At 37.1% G+C, this 21,754-nt stretch overlaps 4 protein-coding genes and 1 long non-coding RNA gene across 13 annotated transcripts in view; 4 read left to right on the top strand and 1 right to left on the bottom strand.

Annotated features, from left to right (window-relative positions):
* Positions 1-25: 25 nt before the first annotated feature.
* On the bottom strand, positions 26-4,074 carry si:dkey-9i23.8 (type-1 angiotensin II receptor A). Of its 2 annotated transcripts, none has more exons than XM_048196883.1 (7): positions 3,995-4,074; positions 2,087-2,226; positions 1,760-1,949; positions 779-917; positions 525-689; positions 361-439; positions 26-238 (listed from the first exon to the last, which is right to left on the bottom strand). In XM_048196883.1, exons 1-7 carry the CDS (start codon positions 4,065-4,067, stop codon positions 26-28), a joined length of 999 nt encoding a protein of 332 aa, XP_048052840.1. In that variant the 5' UTR covers positions 4,068-4,074. The 2 variants fall into 2 exon arrangements, with proteins under 2 accessions (XP_048052840.1, XP_048052841.1); XM_048196884.1 differs by lacking the exon at positions 3,995-4,074 and adding an exon at positions 2,601-2,829.
* Positions 3,329-4,333, top strand: LOC125272227. The gene is made up of 3 exons (XR_007185791.1): positions 3,329-3,706; positions 3,869-3,912; positions 4,054-4,333. It is a non-coding gene; the product is annotated as an uncharacterized LOC125272227 (long non-coding RNA).
* Positions 4,334-5,907: 1,574 nt separating this feature from the next.
* On the top strand, positions 5,908-9,190 carry ndufs8a (NADH:ubiquinone oxidoreductase core subunit S8a). The gene is made up of 7 exons (XM_048196900.1): positions 5,908-6,010; positions 6,697-6,753; positions 6,883-6,948; positions 7,296-7,385; positions 7,490-7,662; positions 7,831-7,959; positions 8,354-9,190. Exons 2-7 carry the CDS (start codon positions 6,711-6,713, stop codon positions 8,483-8,485), a joined length of 633 nt encoding a protein of 210 aa, XP_048052857.1. The 5' UTR covers positions 5,908-6,010; positions 6,697-6,710; the 3' UTR covers positions 8,486-9,190.
* A 2,018-nt stretch (positions 9,191-11,208) lies between these two features.
* On the top strand, positions 11,209-14,942 carry stx3a (syntaxin 3a). Its single transcript, XM_048196886.1, has 12 exons — positions 11,209-11,412; positions 11,609-11,680; positions 12,353-12,427; positions 12,516-12,615; positions 12,714-12,788; positions 12,888-12,958; positions 13,038-13,146; positions 13,255-13,328; positions 13,427-13,561; positions 13,687-13,797; positions 14,097-14,182; positions 14,246-14,942. Exons 2-11 carry the CDS (start codon positions 11,651-11,653, stop codon positions 14,172-14,174), a joined length of 858 nt encoding a protein of 285 aa, XP_048052843.1. The 5' UTR covers positions 11,209-11,412; positions 11,609-11,650; the 3' UTR covers positions 14,175-14,182; positions 14,246-14,942.
* A 902-nt stretch (positions 14,943-15,844) lies between these two features.
* kdm2aa (lysine (K)-specific demethylase 2Aa) overlaps positions 15,845-21,754 on the top strand; it is a 33,767-nt gene continuing 27,857 nt past the window's right edge. For 2 of the 8 annotated variants that reach the window (XM_048196825.1, XM_048196823.1), the window contains exon 1: positions 15,845-16,138. In XM_048196825.1, the coding sequence (XP_048052782.1) occupies positions 16,088-16,138 (51 nt within the window). In that variant the 5' untranslated portion in view covers positions 15,845-16,087. Of the gene's footprint in view, positions 16,139-16,469; positions 17,293-21,291; positions 21,465-21,754 lie in introns of those variants that run through there. The other 6 variants (XM_048196824.1, XM_048196826.1, XM_048196821.1 and 3 more) reach the window with 6 other exon arrangements.

Raw genomic sequence — 21,754 nt, 5'->3', positions numbered from 1 at the left:
TTATTATCTTCATGCATGTAAATCCTCATAATTCAAGCCTTGTAATGCCAGTCAGTACTGGCTCTGGAGAAGTTGATCTTCTTTTGTTCCACACAAGTATGAGTACTGCTTTTCTGAAGTCTTTATTTGTGCAGTAGATGAATGGGTTTAAACAACAGTCCAGATATGCCATTACTGATGATAGTGATCTCAGCCACTCAGGGGAAGGGGTCAGATCAAGCCGTCCAAGGAGAACCAACTAGGACAACAAGAATGAGCAGAATTGTTACCATGGACAATTTCAAATTGATCCGTTGACAGAGAGGCCAATGAAAAACACTCAGAACTGAAGATTATTCCACACTAATGGATGTTTCTCACCTCAGATGCAGCAAATGGAGCATAGCAGAACAGATATAAGATCACCAGCAGTGGCGTGATAGAGGACAGGTCATCCTGGCTGCAAACAGATAAAACGTGCAAAATGATATCACAGGAAATGGCCTTAAAATCCTTTTGTGTTCAACTCTACTGACGCTACAAACCTGGAACATTTTTTCCCAAAGCCTGCACAAGTCAGGATGGAGCAGCAGAGTATTAGGAGGAATGGGACGAAGATGGAGATGGAGAAGGCACAGAGGATGTAAACCAGCATGTCAGAGTAACTGCTCTCCCAGAACACTGCACACAGCATTTCAGCTGGATCATATCTGAACACGGGACACAGAGTACAGTGAGAAGTTACGTAGATGCATATACAGTATTTGGAGTATCTCTGAGCATCTTTACTCTAGCTCACCGTATCCACTCATAGGCTACTGGCACTGCTCCAAATACAGCTCCAGTGCACCATGATGCCACACATGCAACTGCCATGACAACAGACAGTCTTTTGCCTTTGGAAGGAATGCCCATAAATCTTTGAACACAGAGAATAGCTGAGGACAAAGGAGAAAAGAATGCTATAATGCTTTATTATAGATAACTTCAATTAAAAAAAAAAAAAGCTTAAATGAGTAAAAAATATTTTGAAAAGCCTTTGAAATTTAAAGTTAAAAGACTTGCTCCAATCATATTAAAATGTTTACCCTTTTTAAATAACTAAATATATTTAAAAAAAAAAAAAATTATAATCTTATTTTTAAAAATATATATAAAAAACATCTACAACTAAAGTTCAAAGACTTGCCTTAATCATATCAGAATTTTTAATATTAATCGTAATGAAAGAAGAAAACAAGCTCCCAAGCTGAGGACAAAGAAGAAAAGTATACTATCATTGTGGAATAATTTAGATTTTTTAAGGCTCAAACGAGGAGTTTAGTCCTCAGAATAATTTTGTTTTCTAGTTTACCTTAAAAGGTCCAGTGTATAATATTTAGGAGGATCTATTGACAGACATGCAATATACATAACTATATTATCAGTGGTGTATAAAAGACCTTAATGGCTTAGAATGAGCCATTTTTGTCTACATACACCGCAGGTCCCCTTCCATCGAAGTCGCCATTTTGCGTCACCATGTTTATTTTAAACAGCAACTTTTCAGCACATCTGCGAATTACATTATTTTTCAATAAATATTTGATTTCATGATAGCTATGGTTGTGTGCAAGATTATTTCTTCTTTCCTTATACGACTTGTATCCAACGCACCTGTCTGAACCCGTTCGGATATACAAAGGGGTGTTTATGTATTGTCCTTTATTGCTAATGACAATGAAAGCAGTATTTGTAAAGAAATCCCATAGAGGTATAATTAACTCAGTGTCAGCCATACCTATGCTTCCAATGGAAGAGGTGATGAAGGTGAACTTTAGCAGGCTCACCACCTCACACCACGGTGAAATCTGACCGTCACTCAGCACAGCTAAGAGGGAGCCACAGATTATGAGGATGGAGCAGAAGAAATCTGAGAGCGTGAGACTAAAAAGTGGCAGCCAGTAAAGACACTGAAAATGGCCTTTACACTGTGAGAAAGCAAAAAAATAAAATCAATAAATAAAGGCATGAGACAAGGTCATTATATTTTAAAATTGAATGCATCTATGGAGAAAATATTATAGTTTAAAAAAAAAAAACCCATAAAATTATATATTATTCTTACCACTAATTTAACTATCAAAACCAGTCCATTTCCCAAAACACCCAGTACCATCTCAGTGGTGAGGATGGGAGCGAGAATAGACTTCTCAATTCTGGACCAGTAATTCTCCTCTGATTCTGTTATATTATGTGACGTGTTCACTGAAAGGAATAAGATTAATTTTCAAATTTCACAGCTTCTAGGAAACAGGAATCAATTTAGCAATGAAAAAACATATACTAATACATCAACCTGAGCAAGTATAAATAAAAGTTCCAAAAGCAGGTTTTCACAGTGATGCCACAGAAGAAGCATTTTGAGCTTGCTAAAGAAACTTTCAGTGGTCAACAAAAAATTTTTTTTCCCATGATAAATAACCTTTTGTGCAATAGTAAGGTTCCATGGATGTTAAAGGTTCTTTATGGAACCATCAATTCTAATAAAGAACCTTTATTTTTCAGAGCAAATCACATTAATTTTGATTTATCCTTCACAGAACATTACAGAGAATTTTGCGTAAAGGTGATTGACTTACTTTGTCACCGAAGCAGAGACCTACAGATAAACTCAACAATTAGAAAAGGGAAGCTTCACACTCGGCTGTTTTCTGGATATGTGATACGGAGAGCACTGAACACTGTGATTACGTGAAGACAGACGTCACAGCTTTCTTTAATTAAACTTATCCTGCTTCATTAAGCTTTAACCATTGAACACTTATTCAGCCCTTTTCACAGTGACAGCACTAATGGTTGTGTGTAACAGAGCATTATAAGAGACATATTTTAATCTTCACACATAAATCTTCATTTTAGGACTTTAAACACACTGCAGAACCCATAAAGTAGTGTCATGAACTGTAAACAATTTTCGTTGTTTTCACAGTATTATACTGTGTTCTCAACAGTTCCCTACTGTAGAATCTGAGTACAGCATATTACTGTAGATTTTTTCGTTTTCACAGCTAGTTTCCAACTGTATAAGCCGTGTACAGTATGTTACTGTAGATTTTCAATGCATTCTGGGAAAATATTAGCCAACTGTATATCTAAATACAGTACTAGATTAAGGCCAGAACACACCAAGCCGACGCCGACGAACTAGCGGATACGAAAGCAGACTGTGGGATTGGCTCACGTCGGCAGCGTCTGTGTCCAAAGTTGCCCTGCCACACCAAACCGACGCTAAACAGCCGACGGCCAAGCAGCACGTCAGTTCTGCGCCTGCGTGAGATGAAATGCCTTTCCGAAACAGCAGGCGGCAGTAGCTGAGCAGCCAATCAGAATCATCAGATGGCCCGACTGCCCGACGAGCTCCAACGCCGATTCAACATTTCGAATCGGCCGAAAAAAGGCCGACGAGGACCAATTTCAGCCGACGGATGTCCGCGAAAAACAAACACACTCCTCACCCATGACAGACTCGTCATGAAGATGAAAGCCCACAAGAGCATGATATGTTAACTTTTCTTCTTTTTTTCTCTTTATGTTTTATTCTGATGTTATTTGCAAGATATAAAGCTACGTTTTAGTTTACAAGTTTACATAAAAATACGTGAGCAAGCGTTCATTTTCTGGCATTTTCCTCCTGCAGCGTGGTGAAGATGAAAATGCGAGGACGGATTAGGCCTACGTGAAATTGGTGGGTGGGTATACTTTAAAACACATGTAATTGCCTTATTTGTTTTATACAAATGTATTTGTATAGTATAAATACGTTTGAGTTAATAAATATATGTATGAATATCGAAGCGGGTGCTCATTTCCCTGTTAAGCCGCACTAAGTAGCTCTTTCCTCCGGCAGAAGGGGAAGTGTCGTTGTGAAGACGAAAGACATACGTGAAATTGGTAGGTCAACTTTAAAACACATGTAATCGCATTTTTGTTTTGTTTTGTACCAATCTAGTTTGCAACTTCAAGGTATAAATACGTTTGGTGCTGGCGCTCATTTCCCAGTTAAGCCGTGCTGACAGCATTTTCTTCCCGCAGACGGGCTGAACCATCGTGAGAGACAGGGGGAAGAGTCGTCGAAATAAAGAAGACCCTTTTCTTTATAGCAGTGGTTCCCAAACTTTTTAGAGTGGAGTACCTCCTGATGGGAATACCATCCTTCTGCGTACCCCCTCTCTTCCTTTTAGACTGCTGTCACACCTTTATCATTAAGGGACAATATTTGCCCCCTAAATTGATTTTCCAGTGCATATTTTTACCTTTTATGAATAACTATAAAATAAATAATGTTTTAAATAAAAATGTTCAATAGAGAAATATGCAATGATGGTAAAACTAAATAAAACTGTAAAATATTAAACTAAAACTGCCAGTAGGTGGCAGCAAGTCACTGTTTTTAATGAGTGGCTGTGAATGAATCATTGAATCATTGACTCTCCCGATTTGTTCAAAGCCGCAGAATTGTTCGCGAAACACAGACGTGTGTTGTAGTTCTGCTGTGGTTTTCGTTGGAACTATTATTTCATTGGAAAATAGAGTAAATACTGACAGTACTTTGTTTAAAATGTACGTTTTGTTTTTTGAACTGTTGTATAATAATGTCACGTTTGCAGTCATGTGGATATTTGGGAACAATTGCATTCTTGCTCGTTATCATCATTAAATACAAGAACTCACACAAGTTATGTTTTTGTATCGGAGAACGTTTGATATCAATCCACTATCTGTGTTTATATTTGTTCTTCGTGCGAGTAAGTGCTAAATCCCTACTTTTACAAAAGTGCATTGTCGAGAACGACAGTAATTTAGCGCGATATAAGGCAGCAGATCTTCATATGCATGCTGCTTGTGTGGATACAGTCATTTTTGACTGCAAAGGATGAGGTAATTTGATTAAATGTACTGGATTTACTGCATTTTGGCAGTTAGAAATACATGCTCGGATTTAATATTACTTTAAGGTAGAATTAAATGAACTACTCGGCATTTTGTTCCCGTACCCCCTTTTGTCACCTCACGTACCCCCAGGGGTACGCGTACCCCAGTTTGGGAACCACTGCTTTATAGCATGTGGTTTTAAGATTTTAGATAATATGTATTCGCTGGTTATTATTATTATTATTGTTCAAACTTTTATTTTTATATTTCCAACATTTATTTTCCAGTGGCACAATGTGTTAATGTGATTTAGAGGTGTTACTTTAATTGTATTTGGTTAATTGATGAAATCAATATGCTTGTAAATCTGTATTGAAGTTCAGAAATGTAAAAGATGAAACCTAAATAAAGTTGATGTGAAGCAATAACTTGTGTTATTGAATATATGACAGTAAAATTAAAATAAATAATAATAAAGATTAACTGTAAAAATAACTACAGTAGTTGTAAGCATACTGTAAAATAAAGTACAGCATTGTACTTAATGCTGTACTTTATTTTACAGTATGATTACAACTACTGTAGTTATTTTTACGGTAATTTTACTGTGGTATGAAATACAGCAACTACTGGATAATTGTTGCCAGTAAGTTACTGTTAATTTGACAATAAACATTTTACAGTATATCAGCTCATGTCTGTCTGAACTCTGAAACTATTTTCAAAACAAGTCAATTACTTTAAGTCAATCACATTACTACAAGGTGCAATGCTGAAACAATGTTGACAAAAAACTAAATATCACATGTTTGAATGAAGGATCTGTTAAGGCATATTTTCATAAAATTACATATTTAAAATATGACAAATCCTGAACTACATTATTGAATATTTTTATGATATAATAGTGTAACAATACAAATCTGATAATAAAGGTAGTTTTTATTAATGTTATTTTTTTAATTTAATGTTTAAAATAGTACTTTAATTTTGTATCTTGATTTGTAATTTTGTTCCGTCTTATATTTTGTAAGAAAATCTCACTTCCGGTGTTCTGCATGTGCATTTCCTTAATCGTCCGCTGTTCTGGTTGAGAAGGCCAAATAGCGACTGTCCGGTGAGTGGGGACTGATTTTTAAACTCACTGCTTTCGTTGTCTATTCTTTGAGTGAGCACGCAACGCGTTTTGTGCCACCGATATAGTTACTTCAATATTAAGAAGGCAAATATTGGTTTAAAGGTTATACGAATAATAGCGGTATAGTCATTGAAAGTCCTTGAGAAATCTGCCTGTGCTTAAGCTACTAAAAACACGGCACGGGTAACATTTGGCCTCAAATAAATAACACTGAGTTATAAATAATTATGCAAAGATTAAATATGTAAATGCATATTGATGTCTTGATGAAACTGTGTGTAGTAAATGTGTGGGAAGCTAAAACGGACATGCTCGAGTGCGTGTCCTAAGCCACCTGCTGCCGTCCTACAGTCCAAACAGTTGCTTCATGCATTATTATGGACGTGTTACATGTCATCTAAAGATAAATTAGTTATAATTGATATGTGGTTCTCAAATGAACCACATTTATGTATCTGCTGCCTCGCGATATGAGCGGAACCAATGGTTTGGGTTTTTGTTTACGTTCTGTAAGGGGAAGTAAATCATGGAACACTATTTTGTGTAACTGCCAGTTTTTTTTTGTTTGTTTTTTTATGTCCATCAGAAAGTTTGGTGTTGTTATATGAGTAAATACACACATGACAACCCCTATTCTACCTCATTCTTGTCCCTACTGCCCACAGTGCACTTCACAGAGATGTCTGCGGCGTTACGTGTGGTCTACACCGTATCCAGGCCAGGTGGGTTTATGAAACAGAAGAAACAGAAGATTTAAAACAGCAGTGAATACACTGGCATTTATGTATATGTACACATGTAGTGATCAAAATAAAGTCTTGGCTCATAGATGTCATGTGCTTATTCCTCAGGGTCATTTCTGGCCAGTCAAAATCTTGCACGTCCTCTCAGCCTGTCCGCACACAGAGCAGGGATTAGTAAGTATCTCATAGTACAAAAATATATGTTCTTAAAAAACCCTTTTCCTATCACATCGCTTTTTTATGAAAGCATGTGGAATAAAAAAATAATTGTGACTTTTTATTTCACAATTGTTTCCTCAAAATTGAGTCTATATGTCTCACAATTTGGATTTTATAACTCAAAATTCAACTTTTTTTCTTGCAATTCTGACTTCTCAGAATTGTAAGATATAAACTCACAGTTCTGAGGAAAAAAGTCAAAAGTACGAGATATAAACTTGGAACTGCATGAAAAAAAGGCAGAATTTTATTTTTTAATCTGTGGTGGAAACAAGCTTCCATACTTATGTTTCTGTCTGCAGAGTATGTCAATAATCAGGAAGAAGCCACAGATATGAAGTCCATCACGGACCGTGCGGCTCAGACTCTTCTGTGGACAGAGCTGTTCAGAGGTCAGAGCCTCTTATCGTCTGTAAAGCACTTCCATAAAGTCTTCACACAAATGATCCCGATAACTTGAAAAAGTAGGACCCACCTAATATTTGTGTTGATGCAGGTTTGGGAATGACCATGAGCTATCTTTTCCGTGAACCTGCCACAATCAACTACCCATTCGAGAAGGGCCCTCTGTCGCCCCGTTTCCGTGGCGAACATGCGCTGCGCAGGTACCCCTCTGGAGAGGAGCGATGCATTGCATGTAAACTTTGTGAGGCCATTTGCCCAGCCCAGGTACACCCTCTTTCTGACTGCCCTTCTTCATCTTGATAAATCATGACACTGTAATGACAAGCAGTAATTGCATGTATTTTTATTTAATTGCACATGTGACTAGAAAGAGTAATTACAAGAAAATAAAAGTAATGTATGCTAGGTGACACCCCTATTTTTCTCTCTCAGGCTATCACAATTGAGGCAGAACCTCGTGCGGACGGCAGCAGGAGGACAACGCGCTATGACATAGACATGACCAAATGCATCTACTGTGGCTTTTGCCAGGAGGCCTGTCCTGTGGATGCCATTGTAGAGGTGAGCATCTAGCAGCTGGCATTTCTACTCCTTATCCTGTCCCTTAGCAGGTTGTTAAATAGGTTATCAGACAACAGCCTTAAAGGGTTAGTTCACCCAAAAATGAAATTTCTGTCATTAATTACTCACCCTCATGTCGTTTCAAACCCGTAAGAACTTCGTTCATCTTCAGAACACAAATTAAGATATTTTTGATGAAATCCAAGAGGTTTTTTGTCTTGGATTTTATCTACTGAGCCGTAATTCGGGTGTAAACACGGAAGCACTGCACTGCGTAAACAGTGTAGAGAAGAGATTGTTGAATAAATAATCCATGCTTAATTAATTCACCATACATTGTACATGAGCAGATTTACTGAAGTTAATGTTTACCTTTACTCCTCTGTCTTTTCAGGGCCCCAACTTTGAGTTCTCCACAGAGACTCATGAGGAACTGCTTTATAACAAGGAGAAGCTCCTCAACAATGGAGACAAATGGGAGGCTGAGATCGCTGCCAACATTCAAGCTGACTATCTATACAGATAAACATACTTCATGGACTGTCTCATCTCAACACCGTGACAATATAATCTTCAACATGCTCTCTTACCACTAATCACAGTTTCAATTGCATAAGGAGGATTTGGTTTTAGACAGTTACAGTTGTGCTGAACTCACCTTTCCAAAGCCCAGGGACTGACTTTTTTTTTTTTTTAAGATGCACATACTTTTTGATTTCTTTCAACGTGGGCATACATATAGATGCTCAGTTCTGATATCAAGTTCACACATTCAAATCTAAAAAATACAGCAGCCTTAAAGTGGTGCCTCCCAGTAAAACATTTCTTTGTACATCAACAACTGTCATTTTGACCTTGAACATTCAACACAGCCTCACCATCACACAGAAACGGTTGAGGTAAATTGTGTAATAAAGTGTCTAATGGCAGGATAAACAAATTGTTCTTGAAAACCACAAAGGATGACGCACTACTTTGAGGCCAAAGTTATATTCTCATTTTGCGCCAGTCGATCCATCCTCTCCATTTTCTCCCTTCCTCCTTTCATGTTTTGACCATCCAGTGAGTTTAAATGAAGAAAGAGTTGTAACAAACAAAAGCACTTCAGCAAGTGTTGAGTTTCTCACATTATATCCTTACAGGTAAAACATTTTATTGTCCTTGTGAGAACTGTACAAAGACTAAATACTTGTGGAACGTATATAATAAATTAATGCTCTGTCAAAATCTTTCACAATCTCCTGCCTCTTCTTACATTGCAATATTTTGGGATAGCTTCATAAAAGCTATGTATATTTAAGATGAAGTTTTCATATATTTTTGTTTTGCTTCTTTGAATGTTTTTTTTAATGGGATGTGAAATCTTTTCTCTTATATAAGTTGACCGACTTTAAGTCTGTGTACTACTTTGTGAGACAAATCTTGATGCTTTGATTTGTTTTGCAACTGTTCTTGTTGGTAGTGAAGAAATATACAAGCTGTACAATTCTTGCCTGAATCGCACAATATTAATTACAATCTGAATTGTGTGTTTGTTTTTCATTTACTGCTTAAAAAGCAAATAGATTTTCAGTTTTTTTCATTAGGCCTACTTCAAAAGTCACTCAACTTGCCCCAAGCCACCTCGACTTTTTTTTTTTGGGGGGGGGGGGGGGGGTGGAAATAAAGTGAAAGTGACATGTGAAGGCCAAGTACGATAACCCATACTCAGAATTTGTCCTCTGCATTTAACCCAGCCAGTTAGTGCACACATATACACACACACACACACACACACACCTGGAGCAGTGGGCAGCCATTTTGCTGTGGCGCCCGGGAGCGATTTGGGGTTAAGTGCCTTGCTCCAGGGCATCTCAGTCACTTCCTGCTTGTATTGAGAATCAAACCCGCAAACCTTTGGGTTACTAGTCTGGTTCTCTAACCATTAGGCTATGACTGCATAAATTTTAAATTACAATTTATTTTCCATTTAAAAATGTAGTAAATGTATTTTATATAAAAACATGAATTAAACTGTTTTTAAATGTATATTTGTTTAACCCTCTATGGTACAGTGTTGCCTCCAGGCAACATGGTCTATTTTAGTTTGTTTTTTAAAAAATAAGCCACCAATTGATCAAACGTATCTCAGGACAGAATAACTCAAATACTAATCAATAAAAGTGCAAAAAAGACCAAAACATGACCAACAGGGGTCCATTTTGTGTCCTGTTTCAGCACATGTGCACATGTCACATGACTCCATATTTTCTCCATTGAAAAGTGCTTTTTTTCACTTGTTTGTAACCATTTAATCACCCACAAAAAATATGTAACCTTCACTGGCAAGTAAAGAAGTATTTTTAAGAACTTTACATTATATATCATCAAATGTGTTAGAGAAAATAACAAAAAACTGTATGTTGCCTCAAGGCAACACTGTACCATAATGGAATCACATAAGGCCATACAGGCATATTAGGTTTGAATACAAATGTATCATATTTGTAAGGAAAAGAGTTAGAATTATCTAAATATGTTGGCATTTTCACATGATTTTGTAATGCACTTATAAGAATACTAATTCACATACCATATCTGCATATATTATGATCTGCACATGTTCTATAGCACTTTAAAGAGGTATAAAACACAGGTAGCAAAGCCAGTTTATGAGGGTGAGGATGAGGAGTTAATGAGGGGTCATCATACTGTGATGAGGAAGATTAAATCATAGTGAGAATCCATCAGGAAGAGACTGAGGATGAGAGAGAAGATGGAGATGAGGATGAATATGGATATGATAACTTGATATAATAACATAAATATATGATGGTTTGGTAATACTTGTGTTCCACTATGGTACAATGTTGCCTGAGGGCAACAGCTGGATATAAAATTTTACTTTTTATTAAATATGAAACTTAATACATTAAAAACTATATAAATTTGTTTGTTTAAGTGTCTAGTTAAAGAAATTAATGTTTTCAATAAATATATTTCTTTTTTCTACATGAAAATGCCAAATGTTTAATTTTTTCCATTGTGGTACAATGTTGCCTCGAGGCAACAAACTTATAAAAATTAAATAAATGAAAAAAATTATGAAAATGTTTATTGATTTTGTTAGTCTCCAATTTTAAGAAGGAAAAATACCACAAATAATTTTTTCCTCATTGATATATTGCGTACCATAGAGGGTTAAAAATAAATAGTGATTATTTCCATTTTTATGTATGAATTGATAGCTTGTTCCTTAATGTTATTTTTAAGAGTCACTCCTAGTCGTCCATAGTCGTCTGTGGGAAGTCCTGTAGCCACCGCGTCGTGTCGTTCGCATCGTTCTGTGCTAATGGAGAAACAGAAGCACCTCAGTGGAGGAAGATTAGCTACCCGGCATACAACTGTTGCTCTAATCCGATCTGAGAGGATAGGCTTAGGACAACTACAAGACAGGAGCGATACTGCCATATTGTTTGTTTTTTTGCAATAATAAAAAAGAATATTTTTGAGTTAAAATAAGATATTTTTGTCTAAAACAATAATCTTGAACGGTTCTATTGAAACTCTGAACTGGGAGTATTCATACTGTAGTTAACATGTTTTCTAGTTATCCAGTCTGAAAACAGCCTCGCTGATACCTTTTATCTTCTATATTGACCATTCACAGCTATTCGAAATCTTATAAGTCTTATATTACACTGAACCGAAGATGAAGGATCGCCTGGAACAACTAAAAGCGGTAAGATAATTTTTCTTATTAGTTATGATTTCAAACAGCGGTCTGGCGACTGAATTGCTACTGTTTGACCTTTACCTGGGAGGTCCTGAGCTCAGTATTGACTGGGTCATTGAAGTAGTTATGGTTAATTACGCGTAGATTATCTAACCGACAAATCATTACACTCATGATGATACAAACAGGTTAAAGGGGCAAACAACATATGAACTGCCATTATGGTTAATTCAAGCACGTCTGACATTGATAGTAGATGCACGAGCATCCACATCCGTGTCCTCGTGATTTGTCATAGGTGCCAAATCGGTTTTTAAATATGTTTTCCATTGTAAATTATGTGTAAAAAATGACATGTGTTAAATTATGTAATGTTTTATTTCAGTTGAAATGTTGAAGATACGCTGCAATTTAGGTTTAATAACAAAAACAAGTAAAGTTTGCTGAACAAAATCTTAAACCAGACCTATGTAGTTTGTTGGTCTTGGTCGGTCACCCAGAAGTCTATTGGCTGGTCAAACTGGGAGACCAGCTGGACATCCAGTTACACACCAGCTTGACCAGCCTGAAAGAGCAGCTAAAAAGACCAGCTTAAGCTGGTTTAATATGTTTTTACACAAAGACACAGTTTCAGCCAAGTTAATAAACTTTCTGCGTTGTTCCTGTATGTCAAAATAGAAATCGGATCAAGCTCCTGATGATGTGGAAATTCCAGTGGAAAATAAAGAATTCATGGATGAGTTCTTCGCTCAGGTATATGTGAATTAACTACACTGTAATAAAATGAAAGTGGACAGTTGAAGGTCACAAATGGGTCATTTCTGTATGTGTATTTCTACAGATTGAGGAAATCCGCACCTGTATAGACAAGATGGATGAAAATATAGGCGAGATAAAGCGACTGTATTCTGTCATCCTCTCTGCGCCTACATCAGACCAGAGTTAGTCTAATCCATTTTTACCTTTATTTTTATTTTTAAGTTATTTATCATTTTTCGTCTCCCCACCATATAAATATCTCACCTTCTTTCTCAACTAGAGACACAGGATGCATTGGAAGCAGTTACTAATGAGATAAAGAAACTGGCCAACAATGCTCGCAACAAACTCAAAAGTCAGTTTTCAGCTCTTGCATTGCTTGTTCATGAAAATATATCAATAATTGGACAATATGCTTGTCTATAAATTCTGGTTTGATAAATTTTGTTGACAGGCATTGAGCAGAGCTTGGCATCCAACACAGAGGAGAGGCTTTCAGCAGATGTACGGATAAAGAAATCTCAGGTAACCACTAGCTCTACCACAAGGATTTCAACAAGTAGTTCATTTTTTATTCATACAGTGTTTATCTCCTACATTTTAGCATGCCATTCTTGCTAAGAAGTTTGTCGAGGTGATGACCAAATACAATGAAGCCCAAGTGGAGTTTAGAGAGAAGAGCAAAGGGCGAATCCAAAGACAGCTGGAGATCAGTGAGTGACAAGCGGATACACAAATCTTTAGGGTTTGATTAAAAAAAAAAAAAAAAAAGATCAGTTTTCGCAATGTTATTAAGGCCAATATTGGATTCTGTCTTACAGCTGGCAAAGCTACTACTGATGAGGAACTGGAGGAAATGCTGGATGGAGGGAACGCTGCAGTATTCACAGCAGGAGTGAGTTTGTATGATTTTGAGGTTTAAGATACTTTACTTTCAAAAACAAAAAAACTTTAAAAATCTTACCGACCCCGGCTCTTTCTCCTTTTATATAGATTATGGACTCTGGGATATCAAAACAGGCACTAAGTGAGATTGAGGCACGACACAAAGATATTATGCGACTGGAGAGCAGTATAAAAGAGTTGCATGACATGTTTGTGGACATTGCAATGCTGGTGGAGAATCAGGTACATGCATTTGTCTTTTGTGGAGAATAAAGCAAAGATAAAGCCCCGTTTTGGAGGCCTTACAGCTGCTGTTTCATTTAGGTTGAATTATATATCCTTAGCATTTTATTCTCATCTGTCAATAGGGAACTATGATTGACAGGATTGAGAGCAACATGGACCAGTCAGTGGGTTTTGTGGAAAGAGCTGTGGCTGACACTAAAAAGGCTGCCAAGTTCCAACAGGAAGCACGCAGGGTGAGCTTGGAAATTATGAGGATTAAAACAATTGTGTCATATAATAAAATACACTTTCACTTTCTAGCTTATTTTTTAATGTATAAGACGTAGACTATCAATTGTATGATTCTCAAATAGTGTTTTAATTTTCATCCAGAAATTTTTTGTTGAACAAGTTTTATTGTTCATCATCCTTCTCTCTATATTTCCGTTTCTCCCTACACCTTCCAAATCTCTCCTTCCCAATCATCCTTTTCTCTCTGCTATTATTATATTATTATCATGCTGTTACTGTTCGCTCACTTCCATCTTTGTAGAAGAAGATGATGATCATGCTGTGTTGCACAATTCTTGCGGTCATCGGTGGTTCTCTGGTGTATAGCTGGCTGACATAAACTTCAAGGTAAGCATTCATAAAGCTAAATTCATAACACTCTATTTGTGAGTAACATCCTGTCTTTTCCAGGTGAAGAGGTTGTCTAGTCTACAAAGTCCAGAGTCTCTATCAAGAATCAAGAGAAGCATCATAGTGTCGGTGAACCATAAGCATCTCTACTGACACATAACATGTTTTCCCGTGCTTGTTTATCTCATTTTGTCTTTTACATTCTTCCTGTCTTATCAGTTGGCCTTGCATTGTTAGAGGCATCGTAGTATAATGTGATGTGCAAGCTACCTGTCAATTTTAGGGCTGTGGTATGAAAAATAGCTTTAATTTGTTTTATGGGAATTTATGATAAAGCCTATATATGATGATAAAAGATACATAAGAGGCTAAGTTTTGTTTTTGAGGCCTCATTTTTGTTACTGACAAGTGAAACATTTTACACTACCAATGTCAAATATTTTGTGCCCACTTAGTCCTTATTGGGGGAAAAAAACTTAAACATTTTAATCATGATTTAGCTTTTATTTTAGGATTTGTCAAAATAATTTTAAGATGGTTACTGACCATTTACTTATTTAATGCGAATGAGTAGCACTTTATTTCTTCAGTTTAGTTGGTATTTTTCTCATATGTTGGTGATGATAGTAGTATTGTATTATATATTTTGGAGACACCGGAGTTAAACAGTAGTCTGACTGAGTTATTGTCTAGACTGAGTGGTCATGATTAAAAGACCGGAGCTAAAATCTGTGTTACTCATTCTTTCATCAAGGCTTAAAAAATAAATGATTATTAAAGGGTTAGTTCACTTTCAAATTAAAATTTCCTGATAATTTACTCACCCCCATGTCATCCAAGATGTTCATGTCTTTCTTTCTTCAGTCGAAAAGAAATTAAGGTTTTTGATGAAAACGTTCATGGATTTTTCTCCATATAGTGGACTCCAAACGGTTAAAGGTCAAAATTACAGTTTCAGTGCAGCTTCTAAGGGCTTTAAACGATACCAGACGAGGAATAAGGGTCTTATCTAGAGAAACCATCGCTCATTTTCTCAAAAAAAATAAAAATTTTATACGTTTTGCTAAGTGTATTACTGCCCTCCACAGGTCAAAGTTTGAACTAAATTGTCATATACAATATGCTAGTGCAAGTATATAACAATTAGTTCAAACTTTGACCTGTGGAGGGCAGTAATACACTTAGCAGTGTTTACACTGCTGGAATTCAAATAGAGAAGAAGAAGACGAGAGCTAGTTCATGATGAGCATTTAAGGTTAAAACGTTTAAAATTTTTTTTTTTTTTTAAGAAAATGAGTGATGGTTTCTCTAGATAAGGCCCTTATTCCTCGTCTGGGATTGTGTGGAACGCTTTGAAGCTGCACTGAAACTGTAATTTTGACCTTCAACCGTTTGGGGTTCATTGAAGTCCACTATATGGAGAATAATCCTGGAATGTTTTCATCAAAAACCTTAATTTCTTTTCGACTGAAGAAAGAAAGACATGAACATCTTGGATAACATGGGGTTGAGTAAATTATCAAGAAAATTTTAATTTGAAAGTGAACTAGTCCTTTAATTATTTATGCGAGAAACTTTTCTGCAGTTGGTTGTGACGTTTAGTGATTGACAGATGATTAGTCCAATGAGTCACTGCGCGTCAGATGATGGCTGACCAATCAGCAACTACTTCCTGATCGCTTGGGTTAAGCGAAAAGTTTTACCATGCGGAGTTACCTGGGGTCGATTACGGACGACATTTCAATGTGTACAATTATTCAGAGTATTTCAAGACAGTTTACTTGACTCAAAGAAATGTCAAGGACTTCATGAGGACCCTACGTGAAGTTACACTGGGCTAATTCGAAAGAAAATGTAGATTTCTTTCACCAGACGCCTCAAGCCAGAGCTTTATATGCAGTCATGGACTGGATGTCCGCCGGCGATGGGACGCCAAGCCACGTAAGATCTAAGGTACTCAAAAGCTATGTTTTACTAATCACATTACGCATAAGAAAAAAAAAAAACAATTTTGTTGCAGACATTTTGCTAAAACCGAATGAGTGTGTTGATATTGTATGTTTGATTGGTTGGCAACGAGACGCTTTCAGCACATGTAAACCAATCTTTGTGTAGATCGTTTGATTGGCGTGCAACTCCAGCCAATGAGAGCATGGTTCGACTGGTCACTTTGACTTTTAGTACCGCCTCCCCGTGAAGTGACAGCAGCATTAACCAATGAGCGTAAAAGCGATGGCGTCGCATGTGTCTGTGATTGGATGCCAAATCTGTAGCGGGCGGGACTTAATCCGTGGTGTTTTTGTGACGATGTGAAAATGGCGGCGAATGATCTACTATATTAACTTTGTCGGGAATTCACACAGTGGACCTGTCTGAATAATGCTTACTTTCACTTAGAATAGAAAAGTTACTAGACGAGTCTAGTCGGAGTTCACATCTTAATAGTAAACAATACACGAGGATTATTTTAACCGCTGGATTTTCCCCACTGTGAGCCCGAGTTTAAGTCTTGTGGAAATGTGGTTTTATTTTAAACTTGAACCGGGATTAGCGTATGTTACTCGATAAATATACGCTCCTCACTCTTCGCCTCACTCTTCATGGGTGACTGCAATATTAGACGTTGTACATATAAGCCGTATGTATAAGCAAGACCCCATATCTCTTTGTATTTTAATTTTTTTTCACCACCGCGATTGTACTGGTTAGCGGATGGTTAGCTGGTGCTGATGCTCGTTCACTCTCCCTCAGCAGCGTTTAGCTTGACTAACGTTAGATGATTTTATCATGACCTGATGTTCTTTCTTTTTGGTGTGAGAATATTATACAATAATTTTGTAGCTTTAAGGTCCGCTTTTATGTGAATAAAGCTGCTGACGAGTTTTTAACTATTTGAAAACAGTGATTCTTTTATCCAGGCAGTATCCATGTAACGTATCGTTATTTCGATGAAACGGACACTGTAATAAAGTGACAGTTGTGACGGTTATTTCTAACGGGATAAACTGACAGAAGCGCGCTCGCGACTTGCCCGTGCACTGGCGGGCTGCGCGTGAGTCTTTATTCTGACAATGGACGACCCCAAACCGCGTTACAGCAAGCGACTGGTAAGTACATCACAGTAAACACTTGGAAAATTAAATGCTTTGCTGTGGATGGTAGCCTACAGCGGAGTTTATGAACTGAGAGCAGTTCGCTGAGGAAATGTTTGCGTCAATGTTTACTAGTCGCTGTCATTTGAGTGGGAAAAATCTGCATGACTTTTATTACTACGAATTGGTTTAATATGCGTTCAAATGTTTAAAAATTTAGGCATAACAGATGTCATAAGTTCATTTAAAGATTTCTTGAAAGCCTTGACAAGTTTTCCACTCGCGTTAGGATGATAAATACAGTAGATGTTGAATTCTTGTCTGGCTTCTGACAGAAGGACCACGTGACCAGCAACCACAGACCCTTATCCGAAAACTTTCCCATTGTCCCATAACAAAATATGTATAATTGTCAGAATAATCTGTGTAAGTTCACAAAGCGCGTACTTGCAATAAGTTATGGTGAGATTTACTAATTGAACATTGAAGGCTGTTTCTTTGAAGATCATGCAAATATATATTTTTCTTTTTGTCTCATCAAGAAGTTAAATATATTTATTCTTAAGACTGTATTCTTATGCATTAAAGTCTTTAAGGAGCTTACTTGCGATGAAACCTGACAATTATGACAGTTGCGTAAAAAGATATTTTTTTCTTTTACACCAGGAAATTCAGTAACGTTAAAATAATTTATTAATACCCTGTGCTTATATACAGTCAAACCAAAATTTATTCAGACACCTTGAACATTTCATTCATCAATACAGTTTATTCACTATAGTTTAAAAAAACGGTAATAAAATGACAAGATCTCAGAGTTAAACTGTCAGAAAAAATAATCTTAATTATGTCAGATAACACTTAAGCAAAACATGGTCAGTTCAAAGTGTCTGAATAATTTTTTGTAGTTTTACTGCTAGTCCACTGTATGAAGAATGTTTGGGTATAATATGTCATAGTTTACTTTATTTTGCTATCCTCACTTGCGTAAATTAACTATAGGTCCTGCACCCACTAGTAAATATATCAAAAATGTCTGAATAATTTTTGGTTTGACTGTATTGTTTTTTTATGGATCTTACTTTCAATTAAAGTGGTCGAATTCTCTTGATTCATACTGACATGTCTCTTTAGCTCCATTCATATTAAAGGTGCAGTATGTAAAATTTTCTGTCCGCTAGAGGCCTATTCAAAACAAACGTGTAGCTTGATGACGCCAAGTTTGAGAGCGGAATCTTGGGACATGTGAACTCATTTTGGCTTCAGCTATAAAGAAGTTAAAATGTTAAAATCCAAATACTCGGGAAACGCATTGAATCCGAGAGGTCGCTTAACAACCCGACGTCATCTGCGCTGCGGAGAGGCGTTTCGATAGAATATGTGATATTTACTGCACGCTTTCCACTCAGTAACAAAATAAACACAACAAAATTGACAGCAGTGGCAGCAGAAAGAAAGCATCTGATCATAGCGATGTGGATATGGTTGCACCAGCTCTACAGTTCAGTACTTTAAATAGCACTTTATACAATAGACTGCTTTAAAGCAAACAGATTTACAGTATTAATTATAAGTCATTCAGTCATGGAATGGACTATGCACTTTCTGTTGTTTAAATAGTTTAGAAATTAAAAACTGCTATACTGTGATCCTTTAAAACATACACAAAGAATCCTGCAGTCACTTTACTCTTTTCCCTTAAGCCGAGTTCAGACTGCACGATTTTAGCCCCGATTTTGGCTCGCCAACAGGTTTTGAGAAATCGCCGACAAATGCTCAAAATCACAGGCAAATCGGTGCTCGTTCACGCGAGTGACAATCACGCAGTGTGAATGAGCAAAGACGCGATCTGAGAGAATCCCGTGAGATATTTGGCATGCTAAATATCTGGACCTGTCGGCTGTCCTGCTGTGTGAAAAGTGTTCTGACTGAAAACTACATCGGCGATGACCGACAGCCAATGAGAGAGCAAGATACAGAGCAGTGGGGAGTTTGGGGAGGAGTTATAGACCACAATATCAGCAAGCATGGCTTCGTTCACATAAACATTACAATTCTATCAAACGGAAACAAAACAGAAACATTTGCTTGACCATCCGCAACAGCAGCACATTTAAAAGTTATGTATTTAGTTCCAACTGTCATTGCAGAACACACAATCCTTGTTCCTTGCGTCTCCCCAAACATTTCCTCCTCCATATTCTTCTTTTCTTTGTTGTTTTCGCTGCAAATCAGCGCACAGGCAATTCGTATTTTTAATAATAATCCCACCGTGTGTCTCAATCAGCTCCCTAGTTCAGTAGTCAGGGCACTGATCAGGGTATCAGCCACATTCACTTTCATTATATACTTATTCACGACCTAGGGAGCTGATTGAGACGCAGGGGCCAGTCTCACGTGAGAACTGATATCGTGTTGTTTCCTTGTCATGTCTCGCGTGTGTTTGGTTGTGAAACGTAGTTTGCGTGCCAGTTGTCGGTGATTCTTCCTATTGTAAAGTCATGCAGTGTGAAACCTGTCGCCGATCCATCGTGCAGTGTGAACACAGCAGCGACTGAATGCTGGCCCAGATAGTCATGCAGTGTGAAAAGAACAGTGACCGACTACTTTGAAAATCGTGCGGTCTGAACTCGGCATTAGATTGCACAAAATAGTGATTAGTGATATAAATGCAAATGATACTGCATTGATTAAATAAAATAAAGTTGCTTGTCAGATTTTATGCATATGGTTGTGTTTTGTTTATGACCGTTTTTTCTAAAATTAGATCTTACTAAAAAATCAAAAAACAAGAAATATTGCAATATATCGCCTTTATTACAATATCGCAATATATCACAATATATCGTATTGTAACCGCTGTATCATGATACATATTGTATCGCCAGATTCTTGGCAATACACAGCCCTAGTTGCCGGTGCTGCTTCCGCTTTTATGGTCATGAGTATGAGGTAACGCAGCGCTGTTTATCATATATATTTGAGAGTGTTGAAAATGTTATAACGTTACTCTGAGCATTCACTCGGCAGCTGCTGTGAGACACTTGTTTGAGACACACTGCAGTAAGATAGATCGATTTTAGAATATATTAAATGCTGGATGGCTTGTGTTAATAAAAGGCATGCAATTCATTTTAAGATGTATTGTATTATGTAGAAAATGCTGTATTACTGTTACTAAAAATAAAGATGCATCGGATTATGTTAGCTGCTTCACAAAATAGTGTTTTTCTCTGAGGAATGGTAAAGCATGGTACTCGAAAAATAAAGAAAATTAGATTTAAACATGTTGAGCTATATAACAACAATTCGTTTTCTGTCTATAAATGTAACCAAACAGTTGTTCCCTTGTCTATTAAAACGTGTAATATATTAAAGCGTCATTGGTGTTTCCATTGACAGGCAACTCCTCACACGTCCCGGAGCCTTGGTTAAAATTGCAATTTTCTCATGATTTACGAATAGTTGGAGACATTTGGGATATTGTAAGTACTCAAGTGAACAACAAAATATATAACACTGGCCTAGTGGTTTTTGGATATTTTACTGCAAAATTCTTACATATTGCACCTTAAATATACTTATTAATTTATTTTTTTATTATCCCCAACAATACCTCAGTTGTAAAGATGCTGAATGTTAGTTTCTGATAAAATTATTAATGTGCAGATGTTTCCACACATTGGTTCTATTGTTGATGCAGGGTTTTAAAGAATTTGTCGCACATAAATTAAAAGATCTCTCTCAGCCTGCATTACAGTTTATCATCTTTAAAATTAAATTGTCTGAAATCATATTGTTGGTTTTATATATCATTTGCCCCGATAGTTTTCTGAAGAACAGGACAGTGATGGAGAGTGAGCAGGATTTGAGAGATTGTTGTGTGCAGACTGTTTTTGTAGAGACTGGGGAAGTGGAGGACGAATGATTAGATTGGTTTAGCAGACCATGTGATCAGACATGCGGAAACGGGGGGAGGAGTGGGAGGGGGCACTGCAGAGGCGAAAGGATGACAGAGGAGAACAAACAGCAGATTTTCTCATATTGAAAGACGGGAAGAAATGCAGGGATGGAAAACGGACAGGAGATCCTTACGCTTGTTGACGGGGGGATGATGTTGATGAGACGGAGAGGCAGGAAGAGGAAAAGCCAGCAGAGGGATGAAGATGTGACACTGAAGGTGCGAGGTGTGTAGTGTCTCATTGCCCTCCACAAGGGCTTCCTCCTAGCGCACTGCAGTCTAGGGGCCTCGCTTAGAGAGAGGGCGATCGAAAGCTGCATGTGGAAGGGCACAGAAAAGGTTTTAATCCTGGCATCAGTGCATTTTTTTTCTCTCTCCTTTCATACTCCACATCATCTATAGAAGGGTTTGATTTCCCTCTAGTGTGAGGACACAATAGTACAGGATGTACTGTTTTACCTTAAATGCATATTTGCTGCTCTCGTCACTGGGAGATCTGACAGTTTGTAGATCTGT

This window comes from Megalobrama amblycephala, linkage group LG7, assembly GCF_018812025.1.
Source record: "Megalobrama amblycephala isolate DHTTF-2021 linkage group LG7, ASM1881202v1, whole genome shotgun sequence".
NCBI lineage: Eukaryota > Metazoa > Chordata > Actinopteri > Cypriniformes > Xenocyprididae > Megalobrama > Megalobrama amblycephala.
The sequence above is the reverse complement of the archived record's forward strand: the minus strand, read 5'-3'. Positions and strand labels throughout refer to the sequence as shown.